At 46.1% G+C, this 23,715-nt stretch overlaps 2 protein-coding genes and 1 long non-coding RNA gene across 10 annotated transcripts in view; 2 read left to right on the top strand and 1 right to left on the bottom strand.

Moving 5' to 3' along the window:
- Nucleotides 1-23,715, top strand: part of LOC408429 (tensin-1) — a 147,194-nt gene that overhangs the window by 7,605 nt on the left and 115,874 nt on the right. The window lies entirely within an intron of this gene.
- LOC107965418 lies at nt 15,938-17,596 on the top strand. Its single transcript, XR_003305968.1, has 2 exons — nt 15,938-17,281; nt 17,379-17,596. It is a non-coding gene; the product is annotated as an uncharacterized LOC107965418 (long non-coding RNA).
- LOC410454 (putative sodium-dependent multivitamin transporter) lies at nt 17,499-22,646 on the bottom strand. Of its 2 annotated transcripts, none has more exons than XM_006560374.3 (7): nt 22,399-22,646; nt 21,941-22,078; nt 21,100-21,321; nt 20,667-21,010; nt 20,483-20,602; nt 19,737-20,411; nt 17,499-18,248 (listed from the first exon to the last, which is right to left on the bottom strand). In XM_006560374.3, the coding sequence occupies exons 1-7, from the start codon at nt 22,402-22,404 to the stop codon at nt 17,996-17,998; spliced, it is 1,758 nt and encodes a 585-aa protein (XP_006560437.1). In that variant the 5' UTR covers nt 22,405-22,646; the 3' UTR covers nt 17,499-17,995. The 2 variants fall into 2 exon arrangements, with proteins under 2 accessions (XP_006560437.1, XP_016771272.1); XM_016915783.2 differs by having other exon boundaries at nt 20,483-20,596.

Raw genomic sequence — 23,715 nt, 5'->3', positions numbered from 1 at the left:
AGCAAATCTCGCGACGTCGGCGAGGTAAACACGCACACGTGTAATATGATAATCCCGTCCAATATCGCGAAATGTCAGAAAACACGCGCGCATTTCGCCGTGCATTTCGCCGTGTGCAGTCTCGTTACGAGGCATGTCAGCGAGCATCGACGTTGCGAAAGGAATTCGTTACTTCTCCTCGTGGATTACGGATAGTTTTCGAACAGAATCATTGTTGTCGCACGCGCGGTGACGTAATTTTACGTGTTCCCGCCAGGGATGGGAAAGGATCTTTCTCCTTTTTCCCCGTAAAGATCGATTTGCATGCATCGATTTAATTCGCACGTGAGAGAGGAACTGTTGCTTGCGTTAAGAGTGTTCTGATTTTTCTTTTTTTTTTTTAGGTCTGAATGGATACCTTTAAGATACTCGATGCGCTTGCGAAATCCTGAGAAAGTTCATTTAATTAATTTTTCTACCTATTATTGTAAATTATTATTGAGAAGGATGGAAACGTGGAGCAGATATTCCATTGGATTGTTTTTAATAAATGGAGAGAGGATTTCTAAAATTAGCTCGAAGAGGGGAAAGATATTGGCGAGAGTTTATACACGGTATGATCGGAGAATGGGATTTTCTTGGAGAGAACCGTTCGTGCGCCGGCATTTTCCCTTAGAATCGAAGCCTCGTTCCCCCCCATGTCCGCGATTCGAATGCTCGACGGCTGCAGCTGGATCCCGGGTAATTCCAAGCAATCAGCCCGAGACAAACCCTTTTCACCGAGAGTACCGCGACACGACAGAATTCTTCCGCCGGCTTCGGAGGTGAACAAAGGTCGCCGGATGATTTCTCGAGAGCCGGTAATGAGGAACGCGAGAGGAGAGCATAGCGGAAAACACGTGAAATCTGTTATTTCCTTTGGCTGGAACACGTGTACAACGAGGGACGACATATTACTCTTCCGTCACTTTGCATTACCTTGCCAATTAGGGACAAAGAGATTTAACTTTTAGAATTCTTCAGCTTTGGAATTCCTCCTCCTTCTTAGAAATGAATTTCAATTCTTGAGAGAAAAAAAGAAAAAACGTCTGATTTTTTGGATCAAGTCTCAGCAACTACGACGAAAGTATCCCGATCTTTCTTTTCTTTTAGAGAAAAATAAAAACGCTTGCCCATTCTTCCTCAAATTCTAATTTCCAGAAGAAACTTTTACGCTCTCCACTTTTTCCGATCATATCTCGGCACTTTTCCAAAAATTCCAATCTCTTATCCTTCGATGATTCGGATAACTCGATTCAAATTTTCTTTTTTAACGTACAAAAATATAAAATCATCGCGTCACTTTTTATTCTCCGTTTTTCTTTCTCTAAAACAAATCCAAAGAATTTTTCAAATCAAACACCTCGGATCGGGAAATTATAACGAATTCTCTGTACAGTTTGGCCAGACTTAGAAAAGTAATCGACGCCGCGGTCACGTCTCGGATTTCTCACGAGCACCTCCTCTCTTTATCTATCCTCCCCCTTCCGCCCTCCTGCAAGCCCTCCTCTCGTGCAGCGGAGAGATGCTCGTGGCGAGCGAACCGTGCGGCGGCAGAAGAAGTACGGGACCGTGGCGAGGAACGCGGTCTACCGTGTATAAAAGGGTGAAAGGTGAAGATCAGTTAAGGGTGATATAGTGGAGGCGTTTAGTTAAATCGATCAGATATGGGCTATGCATGGCACCCTCGCGCGTCCGCCACCGTCTTTCCCTGAATTATGAGCAACGTATTCCTCTCTTCCTTCCTTCCTTCCTTCCTTCCTTCCTTCTTTCTTCCCTTCCTCGATTCCCTGCAAAGAAATCTGTATCTACGATGCAAAACGTACGTACGTAACTCGGTATTTGACGAGGTCGAAAGTAGAAAGGAGCGGGTTATTTTCCAGCTCGTTAGGATTTTATTCGCGGCTAATCTTCTTAGACCGCGTTACTCGGGTTGCCCACGATTAAACAGGCCCCCCCCAGACTTTGCTTTTAGATTAACACCGTTTTAAACTGGTTGGCCGCGGGACTCTCACGTGGTGGTAATGGTGGTAGCACTTAGAGAGCTGGAGAGAGGATTTCCGTGAGAGGATTACGCGCGAAGGGAAAGGAGAGATACGCGTCGATCTCGGTTAAAAAGTATCCGTCCGAGGGAAATCGTCTAATCACCACGGGGCCCACGGTTTCCAGAATTACGAGGGGCTCTTTAGCTCGGACGATTTATCGTCCGTCCACGAGCGTGGAAACGAGCGTTTCGCTTCATCAACGGTATCGAGAACGGTCCAAGGATAATGGGCCAACCAGTAAACTAACCATTACCCTTTCCTCCAACGATATCGCGTTTACCGCGATTTAAAGGAGAAAATGCTTGAAAATCGTGGTCGATATCGAAGAGAAAAGATGCAAGAAAATGGATCCGATCGTGTGCAAAGGATATTGCTTCCCCGATATTTAATAAAACTTAACGAATGAAATAAAAATTGGTGTATTCGAATCATTTTCAACTTTGGAGTAAAATTTGCTTCGAAAATAACTCTATCGATACGAGATCTGGATCGAAAAGACCGGTTGGATTCGTTTAATCGGATCGTTTCATTTGAGAATCGAAATCGGAGACGCACGTGTGTCCAGTCGCGGCGATGAAAGCGCAAAGTCGGGGAAAAGGAAGGCGAGATTCGATCGAGCGGATAAACGTTTGACCACGTTCCTGTCTCGATCATTTTGACCATGGGCTGTGCAATCGTAGAATCGAGCCGAGTAATGATCGTGCGTGATACGACTTACGTACACCAAAGATCCCCCGGAGGTATTTCCCACGAAAATCACGATTTTACCTGGTTGATCGTGGACAAAGGCCTCGCTCCGACAGACGAGAATTTATGGGTCGAATTGATGTCCTCGAACGAAGGGAAGGGGACGCTGATAAAACATGATCGTCGCTCGATCGAACCAGATTCCACGTTCCGTCCTTTGTGAGAAGCGGCAAGAGTGGTACGATTGATTTAATCGCTCGATCGAGGCAAAATCGTGTCGGATGGCTGGCCGATCATCGAGCGTAATACGTAATATTCTTTTGAAACGGTGACGTAACGAGAGAGCCTCTGTTTCCTGCTCGATGGAAGATAACGCGCTAATGAAAATGGTCTCGTTAAAAATTTACAATGGAGTGGCGTGGCTGGTTAAAATCGAATCGGCTTACGTAATTTTCTTCCCGTTTTCCGACGGTAAACAACCGCCGTTTTTTACGATTTTTACGATTTTACTTTCCGAGTTTATTGAAATAATAATCGCGGGATACTTTGCATAGAATTCTCGTTGACGTAAAAAAAGAAAAAAAAGGAAAAGTAGTAGGAAAAGGGTTCGAAATCTCTTTGTTTAAAATAAAAAATTATCTTCAATCTCGCGTTTATTAGCTCGACTCCAATAGCCGCTTTTTACGGAAAGATATTCGTCGAAAATAATGACATTATATATCTCTCGAAACTACTGCGACAATTATATTTTAAAATCGTTTGTTTTTCCGTAAAAGTCGACGAGCGGCGGAATATTTCCATTTATGGCGAACGAATTGTTTTGAATCATCCGTCTCCCCTTTCTCCTACTTGTCAACACGAGCGTAATAAGAATAACAACAATCGTCCCGTGTCTCGTCTCGTTCCACGATTACGACCGACAGTGTTCGATAGGTCGTCGCGATTCGCGTTTCTGTCTCTCGTCTCGGTATTAAAATCTTAGTCTTAAAACCCAGTGTAACTGGACCGAGTTACGTGATTTTCCGGCATATAGTTGGCACCGCTGGACGCTTTCTTCGCGCGGTAAAACACAACCGTTCCAGAAAACGAGCCGCCATTATTCACGTTATTGCGGGACCAGGATGCTGGAATACGCGACGCGTGGTCGTCGTTCCATATATTCCACCACGTCTGGCAAACTTCCCGAATATTCCGTATACCTCTCTTTGAAATAACGTGTGCCGTTTACGCGCGCGCGTCTGTGTGCATCCAGATTAAAAGTCGCCCCGAATTTTCTACGTCCTCGGGCACGGACTCTCCCTATAATCCTGTCTCCGTCGCCTGTAATCCAACGCGCCTACGTGCAAATCCAAATAGAGAGATTGAAACAGGTGTGCAATTATCTGGCGCCGTTTATACTTGGATTTCGCAACGCCGATATTGCGATCCTTGTTTCCAGTTCCTCCTTCTTTTGTGGATCCTCTAAATCGTTCTCTATATGCGTCTTGTAATCCTTTCTTCCGGGATTACAACTTTGTTGGACGATATTAAGAATACAATATAGTAGAAATTTATTCTATCTTCCATATTTTTAGGAAGAAATAGGATAGAGTTTGAATTGGATATCGAGGATGTAAAGTTAACACCGAAGAAAAGAGGTGTTCTTCTTTTTTCTAAATTCAAAGAAGATTCGATCCCTCCTTCCTTTGATGAGGTTCCAAACGAGTCTCCTCCTCGAGGGAGAGGCAGGATCCTTATTAAATTTTTCCACTAGAATATTCACGGGGGCGCGAAATCATCGGCCGCGCCTCATTTACCCTTTCGTCTATATCCTTTCCGCATTTTTTTCCCTCTCCTTCTCGTCTCTATCATCACCGCCCTCCGCTGTTATTTCTACCTGTAACAACCCCCTCGAGTCTGGCGAGACGACTAATATCCGCCGCGTGTACCCCCGTCAACGACAAAGACGCGTTATTATGCACGTCCCCAACGCGTTGCCTGCTTTCAAACAACCCTCCTCCCCGCCGCGGTGGCAAACAATAACAACCGTGTCTAGTCGCTTGCGTGGCACGAACGCGAGTGCAGGAAGTGCATGGCCGATTTACCGACGACAGCCGCGGTGCTCGTGCAACGCGACACTTCCGTTCAAATTAACCCGCGCGACAAATTATTAATGTTCGTTGGCCGCGGTTGCACACGAAACAAGTAAGTGGAATAATAGGATTTTTTTTTGGATCTTTGACTTTGAAATTTTAATTTTTCCCCTCGGATGGTTTATTTTTCAAATTAAATTAAAGTATTCGTGGAATGGATAAATTTATCGTGACTATCGTAATTTATACTTTTCTAAGAATATTTAAATTATTCTCTCTCTTTGTTTCCGTAAAAATGTAAAATGATTTTTCACGAATTGGTTTCAGAATCGTGGCGAATTATCCTATTAGCTTCGATTCGAAGAAACGATGCTAGCAATTTGGAAATCACGAATTATCCCTGCTCGTCACGTGTATTTACGGTTCACGTTGAAATTGCGGGACGTAACATCGGTGGATCGTGATCCCTCGATCGCTTCAACCTAACCTTTGGACACGCGGTTCATTTTGTCGAAAACATCGGCCACTTACCGTCACCCTTTTGCCAGACGTACTCGTCCACAGATTCCCAAGGGCAATAACGGATGGCAAATATTTACCGGCCGGAAATTACGCGTCTCCTTACGCTGTGACGTCTTCGATAACAAAATAAATATACACCGTGGCGCGCAAACAAGGATGCATCATCGCGCCTCCCAACATTACGCGCAAATATTCCATATCTATCGACGTATAATAGCCGTCATAAATTCATTTGTGAATAGGAAGCGAAACGCGTAGCCCAACACTCTCGTAAATATCCTCGAGCTTATTTTTCCCCCCTCCCCCCCGCCCTGTATCTTCTGATCGATAACGAGTGGAAAACGATCATTCATCTTAACGATTCCTCCGAGTGAGTACAGCTTCGAGTACAGTTACGCGGTTTCGTGGTCGTAATTCTCCCCCGCTTAATTGTATTAATAAATCCAATTAGAGTGGCCGACGTCGATTGAACGATAGCCAATAATCTCTCTGAGATGCCACTGTTGGGGAGCGTTCTTCTCGCTCGACAACGACGAAACGAGCGATCGTTGTTGCAGATTCGAGGCTAGATTCACGCGTTTTCTTCCCTGTCCCTTGTTGGCGTTTCTTTGAAAAAAAAAAAAAATCTTTTCAGATCGATCGAATGGAAATTCCATTCTCGTTAAGCGGCGTGGAACAAGTCGAAGATATTCGAGGCTGATCGTGTCGCGCGGTTGCAGAGAAGGAAGAACGGCGAAGCTAGAAATAAGGTTCGATACGGGGGAGGGGGACGCGTAGAGCGAAAAATAACGAAGAAGATAGATAGAAGTGGAGGTTTGTTCGGCATCTACGACGAGCCAAGGTACGACGAAGCAGATTAGAGCAGGTCGGGACACGGTGAGATCTCATCTCGTCTGCCCCTCTTTCTCTCTCTCTCTAGACAGCCGCTTTTCATCCTCTTTCGCCCTCCCTCCCCTCCTTGCATCCATTCCATTCTCCTGTCGCCCTTGAATACCTCGGTCCTAACGACACAGGACGCGCACGGTTATAAACGAAAGGTCCCTTTCCTAGGGGAGCATCGTCGCTCCTTATCGTCACCTATGGAGAAGAATCTAGAACCGGTTTCTCCATCTCTCTCTCTCTTTCTCTCTCTTCTCCTTCCATCCGTCTAAAGAATCGCTTGTTCATTAATATGACAGCTTATTACTCGCGTGCCAATAGCGTCTTTTCTTCATCGATCGAACGTTTATACGATCTTCCGTTCTTTCGTTCGAAAGAAATCAATTCGAAAATCGCGTTAAGGACTTGAAATTTTGAGAATCTTTTCTTATCTTTCATAAAAGCCGTGGATAGCGCAGCTCGTTGTTCGCTTAATTTAATTTTGGAATTTTAACGCACATTTCCACGAAGCTCGGGATTCACGTGGAAGGGATCGATTAAGAAAATACAGGGGACTTTTCTTCGAAACGAAAGCTTTATTCGGATCTCGTGTCACGCTGTGAAAATCCTTTGATCCCAAGTCTCGAAGGCACAATGGGTCGATTTAAGGGGAATAAACGGCTCCTTCGGGAGCCCTCGACGCATATCTAAATATTTCGACCGCTAATGTGCCCCCGTATCACGAGGGCACGTTCGAGGGGGCCATTAAAGAATTCGCTGCTCGTTCATCGGGGCTGCACGCAACGCATCCCGCCCGAAGAAAGGACGGGGGAAAGGATTTCAGGGGGGAGGGATGAAAAGGCATTATGCAAATGCGAGATTCCGAAAACGGATCGTTTAACGCGTTCGAGAATTTCGCGGATATGACGCGTATTCGAGATTAATCAGATCACCTCTCTTATACGCTCGTCTTTCGAGCGAGAAAGATTTATCGTTTCGTATTTCCTCGAAATATATCTCTACCCGTTTTGTTTCAAGGATTCGCGTTACTTCCAGACGAGAAGCTGGAGAATCATCTCCTTGTGGAAGTGGAGGAATCGAGGTGGTTGCCTGAAGATAGACGATTGATAAATTCGTGTGGAACGGATGCATGCCGGTGCCTTTCGAACTGGAACGAGGCTAACGCGTTTTATGGGGAAGGTTGAGGGATATTGATGCGGGCGTCTTTCTAACGTCGTCGAAAACCGAAACTTGCCTGCGAGAAATATCAGTGCGATACACGAGCGCTTTAACGTATTCCTCCAAATTCCGTTTCCCGTGCATTCCAGCGAATGCATCATCTGCATCGACGAAAAAGATTCGTAAAACTTTACTCCCGTGTTTTTCCTCCGGGGATCGAAAAGATCAATATTGAAATAAGTTGAGTCGTAGGATCATTTTTTTAAAAAAAATTATGACCTATGATTTATATATTCTGATCGATTTCTGTATTAATTTCAATAATACTTTTTTTACTTGGCGTAATTTTCCTTTTCCTAGAAAATATCCTTGCACAAGAACCGCGAAGTCGAGTGTTGGCGAAAAAGTGGGCGAAAGGGTTGAGAGAAAGAGGAGAGCGCGATGATGTTCGCCGCTGGCCCAGCACGACGGTTCCTTCGTCTTTTCGCCGCGGGCCATTATTCTACACGTGCGAACATTTCGCGGGAACAATGGCACGGTCGTTGGGAGGAGTTTTCGTCCCGAGTTAGGAGATCGCGTCCGGTCTGTATTATTTCGGGGAGGGAGGGAAGGGGAGGAAAGTTCCTGGAACGGCGTTCGTTTGTCGGCAAAAATAAGAAGCCGTGAAGAAAAACTGTGAAAGCTGCTCGAAAGGTCCTCGAGGAACCTGTCGACTCGGCGGGCCGAGCCAGAAACGAGAGGGCCGACCACCACTCCCTTACGGTTTCCTCCTTCCTCCGCACGTGTTTCCTTTTCTCTTTTTCCTTCGCAGCCTCTTCAAGGGGGCCAAACTCAAGCCCCTCGCTTCCCCTCTTCAACCACTCTCATTGTTCGTCCCTTCCGATTGCCTTCTCGCGGGGACATTTTCCAAAACTAATTGGCCCGTCGCCTCATTAAACACGAAACTCGACCGCCTGATGACCGACTTTGGACACCGCAGACTTTGGATCTTTGTTGGGATCTCCCCTCCCCGAGGACGGAGTTGGAGATCCACCAGATTTCGACGGAGTTAATTAATCGCGCGGAGGATCGCGGAATAAATGACGCAGATGTTCGAGATGACTTTGCGGGGAGAGACAAAAGGTGTTCTAAATTTTGAATCCTTTGTATATTTCTCCCAACTTCCTTTTCCTTCGTACATAAGAGAGAGCGTTTTAATTCATTTCGCGTGAACTGGAAGAAAGATCGATCGACCAATTCGATTCTCCATATTATCGGAGGGATAAACGATCCAAGAGCTAAATTAATTGAAATTCCATCGAGATGAATCATCTTTCTTTGCGGAAACGATACTGTAAGCTAACTATAGCGTGTACAGTAACGATACACGCTATTTAACTCTGGGCCGAGAAATCGGTTATAGAGATGGATGATGCACGGATCGGGAGAGATTCGTTGGATTCGTTGTGGGTGTATCGGTGCATTCACCCACGCGGCGGGGATTGAATCGACGCGATGGGTGGGAGGCGAGGCCACCCATGGAACCGCGTTTTACATAATCGGTCAGTCGCGAGGGATAAAGTAACGACGCGTTCGCGAGCGAGGATATGCTCGTGAATATTGACGGTGAAACAGCGTGTAACACCGACTGGAAGTCCGCACGAGGAACGAAAACTCATCCCCTGAAACATCGATCCGTGTAGTTTAGATCCTCGCCACACCTATATATATATGTAACCACGTTGTATATTCTCTTCCCCTGTGGCCCTGTTTTGAGAACGTATATCGTCGAGTTGGTGTATCAAACCCGTTTCCCATGCGAACGACGTAATCATCGTCCGGCATCGAAGATAAATTTTGACAAGATGGGGCGCGATATTATTCTCTCCAAGTATATTCTCTCCAAGTATCCTCGAAGAGGAAGCACAAAAAGGTGTAATTTAACGGTGGGCGAGGGTCTGAGAAAGGAAGGGAGGGGTCCTCTAATCCGTGGAAAAGGAAGGATTTCGTTGGAACGGACGAAAGGGCAAAGACAAAGGGGCATATCCGTTGATCGACGACACCAGAGGGCCAGGTTTCCAGGGCCAGGGCAGGGAAAGCGCATCTCTGACCTCCCACCGAGATAAATCGTCGTGGGATCCGAGACTCTCCCGTTGTTGTTGTCCTACCTTCTGTGCCCCTTCTCGATCGACCGGTTAATCTTGGATCACCTGTGCAACTTGTCCTCCGCTTCCTGCGATCTCGAATTACGCGTGGAAAGGAAAAAAAAAAAGAAAAAAACGTTGCACGTTTCGTTTACACGGTTTCTCGGGCAGAAAGAAAGGAAAGCCGCTCTCCTTGTGCTCTCCATGCGTTAACTTTTCGATGATTGGCGAATACTTTGAGGATACGTTTACTCTTTCGAGGGGGATAAGATTAACGCGTCGGGTCCAAGGAGGAAAGAAGAGATTCCTCCTCCTCGAGTAGCGTCAAAACACACGAACCGCAGCCACCGCCGCCACCATCACCGTTCACAATTATCGTCTCCGCGAGTTAAACACTTCCGTCGGCAATACTCGACCGAGGAGGGGACTCTAACCAAGAAGAAGAAGAAGAAGAAGTAGTTGGAGAGAGTTTAAACGTCGTCTCTGGATGACGGGTTAATTGCTGTTTGTCGCGCGCGTTCACACGAAGGTGGAGGAGATGGATGGGAGGTCGGGGAGAAATTGGTCGAACGGATTGCGCAGCTGGGCCGGTGACCCGGATCCTTTCCACCGTGAAAAAGTATTTTTTTTAATCCTGATATATCGAGATTGAACGAATCTGATGGAGGAAATTATCGCACGAACAGATGGATGGAAAAGAATTAGAAGGGAAGAAAGAAAGATATAAATTAATCCTACTGAAATCGTTGCTCCATTTTCTCGGAGCAGAAGTTGTTGGAGAGAATTCTCGAGGATCGTGTACACGGTTAGAACGATCTGTGAAGAGAAATTGGACGTGCAATTTGGAATTTATCGCGAATCCGGAGATTCGACTAGCGGAAATCGGCGGATAGGATGCCTGGAGGGACGAGCGGCACCGTTCAAAGCGAGAAGTTGCACGCGCGTGGGATCGTGACAGGCTCGTTGAAGACAGGCGAAGAAGAAGCTGTCTCGAAGGGAAACAAAGTCTGCCTCGTTAATCCACGGCTGCCACTTGGCGGGAAAACGGGATACAGCGAGTCGATACGAAGCCGAAGCGAATGCCAGGCCAGCTGCGGTTTCGAAAAACGTACGTCGAAAATCGAGCCTTCGATTCTGGCACGCTCCTCGCCAACTTATGTAACTCGGTCGTTGCACTTCGTTCTGAAATTTTGCCACGCGGTTTCCTGGTTCCACCTTTAGTTGTTTCTACGAATTTCCGAAATATCCGCGCCCGAATAATAATCCAGGCCGTTACCTCGAGCTTGGGATTGGCGAAAACGTTCATCCCTCCCTATTGTTCGAACGATGGAATTTCTCCTTAATTATCGAAACTTTGAATGCAATACACGCGGCTCAGAAACTGTGGAGAAAAATTATTCGAAACTCGAACAGTTCTTTTCAATAATTAGCATCGAATTAAAAGGATCGATAACGAGGTGTCGCTACTACACGCGTGAAGGCATGCCTGAGCGTAAACTCTGATCAACGGCCACGTGGTGCGTGAATGCAAAAGGCATCGTCTAGATTTCCGATCGAGCGTTTCCCGGGGCGTGTCGCGTCTGGAATCGTGGAGGCCGGGTTCCGGTCGCGGCTTTACTTACGTTACATCGTTAACGCGTGTCAACGAGGATGCGAGTCCGTCAACCGTCCGACCGAGGCCATTGTCTTCATCCCCGGACGAAGGCATTGTTGTCGGCGGTCGAGGAAAGGCGGAAAGAACGGTGGAATTCCCGTGGTGGTGGAGGGCACGGGTGGATCGGGAAAGAGTGGAGGAACTAAGAAGAGGAAGTGGGAGGAGGGAAGCGAGGAATGCGAAACGCGCGCAAGACTGCACGCGAGCAATCGAGTTCTAGGATTCCGCGGTGATCGTGGGCGAGATCCACGAGCTTCTTTCCTTTTCCCGTGTCACGTTAACGCGTAAAAATGTAAAAATAGATATATCGTCGACGACAGCAAGGATAAGGATGTCCTGTTAAGAAAAATGAACGGAGGATGATAGAAATGTGGAAACGAGAAAGAGAGAGAGAGAGAGGGAGAAATAAAGGTTATCGCGAGTCGAGGCGGAATCGCGTTCCATGCTCGATTTTTAATCGACGTACTCTCGTGTTTGAGTTTGCCGCGGGGTATTAAACGTCGTGAACTGGTTCTTTATCCGATACCGACGCAATTATTCCTGCCTCGGGGGCAATTAAGATCCGATGCGAGTCGTATCGATTTTGATAAGCGATAATCGGGATAATAGACGCTCGTCTGTGATTGCGCAATCCAATCGTGCCGCCCGGTTTTATCGCCTAGCGGGGAGGGAGACCTCCTCTCCGGATGTCATGTTTCGACCATGGGATTCCGCCGCGTCAAATCGATCGGATGAAAATTGGATGAACGAGCATTATTATGAGGTATTCGACGAAGAAAAGAAAGAAAGTCGTAACCATTCGTTTGAACGAATATCGTTTATACGTTAATTACGAGATACCTCGATAACCTTGATGCGATCTTAAAATAACCTTGAGCAGCGATGGGATGTGACCCCTTTTAACCCCTTGAAATGACTTTAAATATTAATCGAACGACCTCGATGAACTCTGGCTTTTAAATAATCCTAGCTGCTAATCATCCTCGGACACGATTCTTCGTGATCTTTTTGCGACCTTCGAATAACCTTGACTCCCCGCGATCACCTTTCAAATCCGACTACTACCTATCCCAACTTTGCTACTTTACTTACTTTTCACGACCCGCTAAACGAACTTGGCTATCCACTTCCAAGGAAAAGCATTATTCGATCAGATCCAAATAATATTATAGATTTCGCTCGAGATTATTCGAATCTGGAGAGAGATTATGATAATTTCTCGATAAAAAGTCAAAGTTAAATCTCTCGAGACGCGAGAAGAGAAAGAAGAGAGATATCATCATGGAAAGGGCCAAATGGTCTTCGTGGTTATCCGATAGTATGCACATACGTATGAGGTCGGGGCACAACGGCCGCTCGAAGTTTTGAAGCGTTCTCCTCTCTCTCTTTCTCTCTCTTTCTCTCTCTAGCTTGGCCGTGGTCCGTGGAATCGCATTTAAAATTGAAATCACGGTCGCCTCCCCCCTTCTCCCCCGTACACCACGAACCTTCATACAACGTACAGTGTCCGCCTCGGTACGATCTTGATCATCGAACTCCTCTTTTTCTCTCCCTCTCTTTTTTATTTTCCTCGATATCTCCTCTCCCTTATATACTTTCGTTCCTTTTCTTTTTTTTCTTTTTCTTTCCCCACTACCCTTCCGTCCATCCCCTCCATTGCGTTTCCTACGGTCGCTCGTACGCGACCACACGGTGTCCCATGAATTTTCATCAGTTCGATCTGTCTGGCGCTCGTCCAGCACGAAATTTCCATCATCCTACCGTTCGTTCATTCATCGATCGCCACCGATCATCCGTCCAGGATCAATCTTTATCTTGCAATCCTCGCCAGATCGGCCAAGTGATCAATCTCAATTTAAGAAGAACACGAGGGAAATTTATCATTGTATATCGTTGATTATTATATTCGGCAATCTTGCTGATTTTCAACTGTGAAGTGAAAATCATGAAGTGAAACGTGTTGTTGTTGGTGCAATACCTATTGCCCGTGGTCATTATCCAAGTTAGAATAATCGTCCCATTTGTTATATTCTACGTTTTTTTCCCCTCTAGGAATGCAAAGAATACTTTCTATTCGAAAAAAAAGAAAGAGAAAAAAACACGCGAAAGTAAAAACAACGAGAAGAGACGAAAGAATTCCCGCATATCTCGGAATGTCTATAATTGCAAATTTAGAGAAAAGGAATGTCGCTTCATCCACGTCATTCCCAAGCATCATTCCCCGGTAGCCGGTAAACTCGACAATTCCAGCTAACCCCGAAGCACCGACGTTCCCGGTAGCGATCATTTCACACGGCTGTCCGTAAATCCGCGTCACGAAGACCGTTAGCAACAGTTCGAGACAGCGATGGCCGCTTCTCTCCTCCATCACTCCTCGAAGGTCGGGACGAAGAGTCGGTTCGTCGGGTGGTTTTGCGGTTCTTCTCCTCTCGAACGTATACAATGTGAAATAGCAAAAAGGAGAAGAAGAAGAAGAAGATGATGAAAAAAAGGAAAAGAAAAAAAAGAACCACTACCACCACCACCACCACCACTCGACTCGATATTTTCTTCCAAAGGTGAGTCTTCGTAGCCGCTTTTTTTCCCCTTTCCTTTCCTTTTTTTCCTTCGTTTTCGTTTTGCTTTTCGAGGCTAGGTGCCGCAACGGCCATAAGATCCCCGTGCATCTGACGTAAGATGGATATCGTATTCCCTATAATGCATAGCCGGCCGTGTATATCGTGAATTCCGTGAAGAAGAAGCGGCTTGCGCATCCACGGCTTGCGGAGGCCTGGCGCACGAACTGTCTTTTGCATAGGTTATCGTGAAAGACCCGGGATACGGCCGGACCTCGCATTCTTTTCGCCCTGGCCCTAGCCTCGGGCCCAGCCTCGCCTCGCCTCCCCTCGCCACCGGGCCCTTTTCTCGCGTTTCTTCCACGTGGCTGCGATTCCTCGAACCTGGAATCTCGATCGCGATTGGAATTTTCGAGCCGACTTCCGATTTAATTGGATTTCGAATCTGTCCATTTTGCAGTTCGGTTAAAGGTTAAACGATCGTCCTCCCTGGATGATATTTTTGGAGAGAGATATAATTTGTAACGAAAAAGATGGTTATTATCGTTGGAGGCTTCCCACGATGGTAATCTGACCAATGTTTCTAATAAGCATAAATTATTCGTATAGCGACGTTAATTAGGATATGTCAAACGGAAACGTTGAGCGTTGCGCAACGTTATTAATAACGCGCTCGGGGACGACCGAGTACCACGGAGACGTTCTTTTTTTTTTTTTTTTTCCTTTTCTCTTTTTCTTCTTTTTCTTTTTAACGAGAATAAGGTTTCGAGCGCGAGAAAGGAGCGGCCGGTTTTTCGGTCGGCTTGGTGATGGATTATATCGGGTAGAGAGTTTCGTGAAAGGCGAGGAAATATCTGGCGGTGGTCGCAACGATCCGCCGCCGCCCCTGGCTGCGCAGCTGATACTTACATCTGCCGTGATCTTATTGCCCTCCCGCGCTTCGTTTATTCGCCGGGTGCATTTGTTCGGTACTTTGTCGGCGTGGTTGTTGAACACCACCGAGGTGTTCGATGTATCGACCTCGATCGGGTCCCGCGCATTGTGCCGGGTTTACGGCCGTGGTCACGCAACGGATACACGCCGCTTCTCCATGAAATCGGACCGATCGCTCCGAGCGCTACTCCTCTCGACCGTTCCTAATCGGCTTTCGAAAGTTACTTCCGTTTCGCTCTCGAGCCTTTTTTCCTTTTTTAGAAAAAACGAAATATCCATCAGGAAGAGATGGAAAGATCCGATAATTTTTTTTTTCCATTCGAATTAAAAAAAATTCTCTAGTTTTATCGAAACGCTTTTTCTTTCTTTCTTTTTTTATTCCAAGTTGGAATAAAATTAAGAAAGGAGAATATTGAAAAATAAAAGAGATTCGTTTATCTCTGGTCGTTCATCGTCTACGTTTGAAACGATCAACGATCACTTTTGCGCGCCTCCCCTCTTCTCTAATCGAAGGGAGAAGGTGGACCCCTGATTGCGCGGATATCCGTAGCGGAAGAGCGTCGCTGAACTGGCGTCGCTTCTGGAAGCCGGTCGATTTCTCAACGGGGAGAAAGGACGCGGCAAAAAGACAATTAACAAGCTTGCTTGCCTTCCTAGATTCGTGCTGGCGTAGCTTCCGATACAGTGGATCTCTACGTGGGAGGTGGATTTACAACCAGCGGAGGAAATGCATAAAACTTGGCTCGTCGCGATCCTAGTCGTGATGACTCGGTTGGTTTCTCTTGCGGTGCCTGTTGGCTTATAGCGTATAATTAAATTTCATGGAAATGACAGCTTCGAAAAGCAAACAGTTTTACGACGTTTCGTAAACGAGGATTCGAGGATTAATCATCCCTGGCCGCTTGTAAATCGTTCCTCGCCACCGATCGGATGCAAATACCTTTGTCAATGTTATTTATCTCTAAGAGAGGAAGGATATCTCTTAGATCTTCACCGATATATAGTTTTACAACATTCTTTTCCATTATCCCCGAGGAAAATTAATCTATGCCTACGGTAGGATTTCGATTTATCATTTCCATTCGTCGACTTTGAGGAGTGGCGAATAAAGTATTTAATTCCAGCAAAAAACAGAATTTCGTGAAGAGAAGAATAGAAGTGTTGATCGAACGAAAAGAGAAATCTTGGATTTTTTTTTAAACTTTGATTCAGACTTTGAGATTGAATTCAAAAGAAAGAACATTTTTCTTCACTTTCTAGATAAGTATCGAGAAGAGAATATCATCCTTCAAAAAAAAAAAAAAAGAAACGTCTCGCTAAAATAATAATTTTCTCTCATTATAGATCAAAGAAGAATCCCTCGATCAGAATTAACGACATAGGAACTTGTTCGAAATCCGTATCGAATATTGTATCGATCGACGACGTTCTCACGCGCGTACCACCTTCTTTCTTCTCTTTTTCAAGGATCCCTTTCTCGCCAGGATGGGCGCGCCTCCGTCAACAGATTTCAAGCATACACAGGATTCTTCTCCTCTCGTTACACGCGAAATTTATGCGTGCCAACGTTCGAACGTTTGGACGCACGTGTCCCGACGGAGCGAAAATTTCACTGATCGATGACGCGTACGAAACACCGGGCCTCCGGCAGGAAATTAATCGACCGATCGCCGCAGGGGCGCGGCTGTTATTTTTATTCCGAGAAATATCTACAGAACTCGTCAACACGTACACGCACAGAGGAAAGCAACGCTTTTAATTCGAGCTTTTAATTTTACGCGACACATGGGGCTCGACACGTCCGGACTTTACTATACCGCGCCGCTATTCGTCGAGTTGGACGAGTTCTCGTGTATTTTCGCGCCTGACATTTTACGCGCCGTATTACTCTTCCGCCGTGACAACTATTTCTTCCCTTCCCTTCCCCTCCTCCTTTCTTTCATCCATTTTTTTCCACGCCTCGAATTTACGACGATGAAAATTCAACTCGAACGAACGAAGCGATTAAACGAATTATACGAAGCCTTCCCCCCGGAGACAATTACGCGATAAATTACGACAATTCCGGTTCCGCAAACGTGGCGGCGTTTTGCGCGGTCGATTTTCACGCGTGAACAATTAACGGGAGGATGCACGGTGATCATCGATCGGTGTTTTCGGTGTGAAATTTAATGAAACGGACCGCCGCTTACGTTGAAAGAATCAATTATCCTTTATTGCGTGTCTCTCGACGGTGTTGGCGTATTGGGATCACAAAGTGGACGGGACAGTGCAGGTTTAATTAAACGGATAGATCTGCGGCGTCGGGAATCGCGTTTCGTCGGGGATAAGTTGTTGGCGCGATCATCCCCTCCCCTCTCCGCCCCGTGTTTCGCAAAATTATTACGTTCCAGATTGCGTATTACGCGACCCAGATGCGTTTGGATGTAATTTCACTGGTGGATGGCTCACGTCCGTTTCCTGGCCAATCGTCCCTCGTTAAGTCGCGAATGAACGATGCGGAAAGATGACGAACGATCGCGAAATAGCTGCGGATTACAATTAAACGCATTATCAATTCATCGAATTATTGGAAAATTTGATGGACGAGTTAGAAGGGGTGTAACGAGACGATGTAGCGATTAGATTTCATTCGGTTCGCATCGATCGTCGATTCAAATAGATGATTTTTGTGTGTAAATTTTAATCGAGGATTGGTGATAGATCCTTCACTTTTTTGTTTTCTTTTTTAGGAAGGGATGATTCGTAAGTCGTTTGGAAAACAAGCTTGCAGATTCTGCGGAATGTTTGATCCGACAAAATCCACGGGATAATCCAACGCGGTAATTGGAAAGGAAAGACTGAATCAAGCATTTACTTTATTAATGAGTATTATTCGTTGAACTGTATGCGCCGGATTATTTCCGTTTGATCGGAAAGTTGCTCGCAACTGGGAGAAAGTACGGGGATACTTTTAAGTATTCTTTGCGTAAAGCAAAGGGGTTCCAAATTTATAAATAATTTCCCTCGTTTTTCAAGCGCATCCTCTTAACGGAAAGATTCATGTTGCTGTCAGATGAGGTCTGGTTAGAGCTCTCGTTGGAAGCAGTTTCAGTTGAGTTTCACTTGGTACGTAAGGTTCTTAACATCCATAAATTTATAAAATTTGTTAACATTATATCTCTCGTAGAAGAAACGGAAATATAAAGGATTTTCCCGCTTCGTTTCTGGAAAACTTTAACGATATTTATACATGATCTTCAATTTGTAATCGTTGGAACGCGCTCTCCCAGCTCTCTCTGAAGCGATCGCGAAAAACGTTGAAGCTTAATTCGAGCGGATTTTATTCTCGATTCGATGCCTTCTTATTTCATTTCCTGCTCTCCAAGACGAAGACCTGGCTGTTGGTAGTTTTACCCTCGTTCTGCCTTCGCCGCCTGATTCGGGACGCCAAGAAGGGGACGAACAAGCTTGGATCCGGTTCACGGGCGTCCTTGTGAAATATCCTGCTCGTGATCAAACTCGTTACGTATCCGACGATCAACGTGATAAAAAATCCAAGCGGGTTGTACCAGATGTACGATACGCGATACAGGTAAAAATCCGAGGAATCGTCCACGTGTCTGAAATTTAAGAGAAGAAAAAAAAAAAAGAAAAAAGAATTGAAATAACACCATTGCTTTACACTTACTATCCATACTCAGTCGAATATTACACGTTAGAAATCGAATCGTTTAACCAATTAAAAGGAAATGAAAGTCTGAACAGATTTCGTTCGCACAGATACGCACGATTATATAAACGAAAAAATAATAACGAGCGCGTAATTGAGATCTCGATGGAACATTTATAACGAAGCCGTAACAGAAGTTAAGTAGCGACACGGTGGATTAGAAATGGAATCGCGATGAAAAGTTTAAATTAATTTGTAACCACGGACGTACGAAGTGGAAGAAAACAAGCGCGAGAAATCGTTCGATCGTTCGTCTGTTAAAATTCAGAATTGCATTAACTTGTCCGGATATATCGGGCTGTAGAATTATAACAGAAGTTACAAGCGCAACGTGCTTGGCACGCTGGAAACTGGGCCGTTTGTAACAAACCGTATGAAAGGAAGGAGAAAAATACGATCGGCTATATTAGAGGCGTTTGTCCGAGAAGAGAAAGCGATATCGTATGCAACGATGGAGCGCGGCAGGGATTTTAAAGGGGTCGTAATTACGGTTTATTAACGCGTAATTAGCGTTAGTTACCATCGTGGGAAACGATGAGGAGCGAGCCGTGAAAGCGAGCCACTCTCGACTCGAAAGAAATCGGGCTTCTTAACCAGCCGTTCAAAGTATTTCCACGCCCGCTATTCCAAATGATCGTGTATCGATTCAGATTTACGTATCCAATTTCCGTTTTGGACGCGATGAAAATTGCGATGAAGGACCGAATAAATTCATTTCGTTGTCTATCCTGGATGACGGAGGAGCGAAGGGAACGTGGCGTCCGCCTTTTCCTCGCCGAGCATTTCGAGCACTCGCCACTTTTTGCGCCAATAACGTTCCAGAAGCGAGTCGAACGGTAACACGTGTGGCAACACAATTTTCCTTGGCGGGAAGGAAAGAGAGCGTAGAACGCTTCTAGGAAGTGTTCCATAGGTCTGAGAAAACTATCGTTGGAATTTGTTTTATGTATTGGCCTATAGATCAGAAACTGGGGGGGGCTATATTCGTAGTCGATAAATCAATTCTTTCCAAGTTTTCTCGCGGAACGAAAGAAGAATATACTTTATCGAAGAAAATTATTCGTATCCTGTTTCGCGTTATTATAAATTACGAGAACATTGCGTAAAAAAAAAAAGAACAAGTTACTTTTATCCTATAAAAGAATGGAACTCTTCTCGTTAATCGCGTCAAAGGGAATCGATAAACTCGATAAAAGCGATAGTTTTTTCTTTTTTTCTTAATTTGCCCCAGGAAAAGTTGCCACTTCCGCCTATTAACCAATTGTTTTCTGTTCGAACGAATTCGACTAAAACTTTTTTCCTACGTTGGTAACTCGAGATATTCGAAACTCGAGACTCGGTAACGAGCTCGCTTTCTTAACGAGCAAGAAATTCTTACTCGTCGGATTGAGTGGCGTTTCGGTAATCGAACAGCAGCGTGGTGGAATTGTCGCAGCCTTGGACGGACAGCGGAAGTAATTGCACGTTCGGTTTCGGGCCAAACGCGGCCCACATACAGGTGATGAGCGCCGAGACTATTCCCGTGATGGCCCCGCTCTCGTTGGCCCTCTCCACGAACATCCCCAGCGTGAAAATGCCCAGGATCGGACCACCGATAGCCCCGGATATCCCTATGGCAGTTTCCACCAGAGAACCCATCGATCTGGCGATGAAGGCGACGGCCAAACAACTGAAACCGTTCGAAACAGCCAGAACTTTGCCGATTAGGGTGGCTCTCTCCTCGGGAAATTGCAGACCAATTTTGCGACAGCCGGGTTTCACGTAATCCTCGAGTGCCACGGCGGCCAAGGAATTCAACATGGCGGAAATGGTGCTGAGGCTGGCGCTGAATACACCGGATATGAAGAGGCCAGTGACCCCTGGCACTCGCGACATTCTATCGGCCGCGAAATACGGCATTATCTTGTCGAAGCTGGAAATTTTACCGGACATGAGAGGATCGCAGTTTCTGTATACAGCGTACAGGACCAGGCCGGAGAAGGATGTCATGATGCCTAGGGCCAACGTGATCGGTCCGCTCAGAATGAGCGCGTTTTGCGAAGCTTTCAGGCTCCTGAAGTAACGAGATAAATGAAAAGAGAGTTTTACAAGATCGATCGAATCTACGATCGTGAGGATGCTTACTTTGCGGTGAGCAAACGTTGAACTTGAACCTGGTTCACGGCGTACAGGGAGAGGAAAATGGTCGTGCCACCTATCAGCAATCCCCACCAGGTATGCCTTACAGTTGGATCAACTCTGAAACTTGGAGAAACGGAACAATTTCTCGATCGAACTCGACTCGCCTCGAGCAACTCGTCTCTCTTACTCGAAGAATTCTATCCGACCACCCTGCTGGGCGATGCTCCACACGTTGGACAACCCTCCGTCGAGGTCGCCGGCCGCTATGCCGAGGACGCAGCCGACCCCGACGAACATGAGCAATCCTTGAAAGACGTCCGTGATGAGGACAGCCTTGATGCCGCCCACCGTGGAGTAGAAAGTGCAAATCATCCCTATTAACAGGACGCTCGCGTTCCCTGACAGGCCGGTCGTCGCTTCGAGGGCCAACGACGGGGCGAACAACACTACTCCGGTGTACAGCAACAGTTGGAGGAAGTTGGCGCAGCTTGTGACCAGTCGTGCCCCGATTCCGAATCGTTTCTCCAGATACTGTGAGGATTTACACAGAGAGATTTTCGAATCTCCATCTTCCAAATTTATTTCCTCTAGATCGATCGTAAGTCTAATTACACGATTACCTCGTACACGCTCATGCTGTTCAACTCGGTGAAGACGGGAAGGTAGAAGTACAAGGCGATCGGCGTGCCGAAGAAACCACCCAGGTACAAAAGCGTGATCTGTGTGCCGTGGACATAATTTTCCGCGCTGATTCCTAGCAGGGTGATCGCAGACATGAAAGACACGGTGAGCGCGATAGCCAAGGGAACGACGCCCATCGTACGATTGGCCGAGAAGTACTCCTGTCGATGCCAATTAACGTTACATTAGGACTCGCGCCTTTTCCGCGTAATTGCTACGAGATTACTTCTCGAGAGGGAGAGGAGGGGAGGCAATTAGTAATACAAGTCGTGTGGGATTAATGGATCAATCGCGAGTTTCGATTTCGAATTCCCCTTTTCGAGGGGCGGCGATCGATTCTCGGTTGGAGGGGGATGAAAAAGCTGGTGTTGTTTCGTTACAAGTATCGTTATTATCGCTCGATCGTTCCTCCTAAATTCGATTCGATAATAACGTTTCAGCGTTAATTAACGGCTCCGTCTTTTACGATTCGTCGCCGCTCGCGGCCAACGGATAAATGAAATAGCGCGGCCGATAGTTGGCAATTTGCGTCGATGGGAATATTTATCGCGCGGCTGGATCGATCGAGCGATAAACGGTGAAAGATCCAAGTTGTGGAACCGCCTGTGGATCTAACGCGCGCTCGTGATCTCCTCCTCCTCCTCCTCCTCCTCGTCCCAGTATGTGGATCGGACGTGGTGTGTTGTATCGCTCGGCCCCGGTTTATCACGGTTATTGGATCGCGACCGGATAGACCAGATGTCGATTCGATCGGCGAAATTAATTTTCCAAGGGCTTAACCTCGGCCGTGCGTTGCCTGCCTCCGGTGAATCGGTAGTAGATCCCGATCCCGGCCGAGATCGACAACATTACGCCGATGACAAGATAATCCGCCCATTGCAGCTTCGATACCTCGTTGCTCCCCTTGCTCTCCTCCCCCTGAAATCCAATCGTCCCGTTTTTTCCCCCCTCTCTTTCTTTCCTTATAACTCTAATCGCGTTATTCACCCGCCAGTGAAACAACATCTCTTCCTCTTTCTTTTTTCCTCCGCGATCGGATCGATTCCTTTAATAATATGTTCGAGGATGGAATGTCATCGTGATGGATGATGAATACATATCCCGGGGATCGTCGTTTGAATTTGACGAGTCAATCGTTCGACTAATCGAATCGAAAATTCACATCCGTAAATTCATCGTATAATTATGGAAGAAAGAGAGAGAGAGAGATAACGTTTCTGTGGAAAGAGCACACTCACGTCCATTTCTGTGGGATCCACGATCGTGTGATCAACTCTCGCGCCGATACGCGAGAAATTCGATATCGCCAACTTGTTCGCCGAGTCTATGGTATCTCGCTCCTTCCTCGATGCGGCGGCAGAAGAAGAAGAAGAAGAAGAAGAAAACAGGCTGCAAAACGTGCGGCACGCAGGGAACTCGCGAACCCTCGTCGACCGTTTCCCCAACACCGATGGAGCCGATGGAAGAGGAGACGAGCGAATATGCCCGAATGGGGAAACCGATCCTCGATGAAGTTATCACCTGCGTGCTAGCTACGTGGGGCGGGGAAGAGAGGGAGGGAAAATCGCTCCATTACGTAAAACGTGGCTCAGCACGTTTCCTGTCAAAGGCACGCGAGGCCTCTCTTTACCACCAGGAAAAAAAAAAGGAAAAAATTGGCGGCAAATTGGAGGAATATTCACAGCCGGTTGGCTGGCAGCTGATAGAAAGAGAGAGAGAGTTGATAGGGAAGGTGGTTCAAAATAACGGGGCGTTGAGAGAAAAATGAAGCTTATGATTTAACGGTTTCGTTTTCGATCGTGAAAAATCAATAAGAAATTGGAAACCCTTGCGAAAGAACCAGTTGCCGTCGAATAATCGCGTCACGAATAATTTATCTCTTAAAGGTTAATGAATTCGAGATAAAGAGGAATTTTCGTCCGTTGGGCGGATTCCTGTCTCTTAGGTGGTGCAACGGGGAGCGTGAAAGATTATTATTTCGGAATTCTCGTCCTTCGTCGAGCGAGTCAATCAAAAAGGGTTTCTTTTCGAACTTGTTTAATTTGGAAACGAAACGAAAGGGGATTGGTTGATCGGTTACCAGGAACGAACGAAGAGGAAGAAGGAGTAAACAAGTGTTAGGGTTCGCTGGAAATGCTACGCTACGCCACTGCAGCGTCCACCGGTGCATAACAATTATTCGCGAGACGGTAGCTTCTGGTCGTAATGTAATTTCCTAGCATTATGAGGCACAAGGGGCCATCGGTTATTATTGAGGGAGCATCTGCAGATACGCACGAGTATCGAGAATTCCACCGACTTATCGATCTTCATCGTTGGATATGCACAAAGGTTATCGAGAAGATTTTCTAAATACGACTTCTTGATCGATAGAGGAAAATGCATGAAATTTAATTCGCTGCCGATTTTTCTTTTTTTAAGAAGATTAATCTAATGTGCATTTAATAGACTCTTTATCCAATTTCAATGAAATCTTGTTAGAAAATTAAGAACAGTCTGGTTCAAATTCAATGAAGTCTTGTCCACATTGAACGGGGGATCTTGTTTCACGTCCA

This window comes from Apis mellifera, linkage group LG13 (assembly GCF_003254395.2).
Source record: "Apis mellifera strain DH4 linkage group LG13, Amel_HAv3.1, whole genome shotgun sequence".
In the NCBI taxonomy this organism is placed as follows: Eukaryota; Metazoa; Arthropoda; class Insecta; order Hymenoptera; family Apidae; genus Apis; species Apis mellifera.
This window is presented reverse-complemented; position numbering and strand designations above follow the sequence as displayed.

Bases quoted from the DNA above. Each gene is read 5' to 3' on its own strand.
- LOC410454 (XM_006560374.3), bottom strand. The intron at 21,322-21,940 runs GTTAAGCCCTTG...TGGCATCGACAG, and splicing joins GCAGGCAACGCACGGCCGAG to GAGTACTTCTCGGCCAATCG. The intron at 20,412-20,482 runs GTAAGCATCCTC...TCGTTACTTCAG, and splicing joins CAACGTTTGCTCACCGCAAA to GAGCCTGAAAGCTTCGCAAA.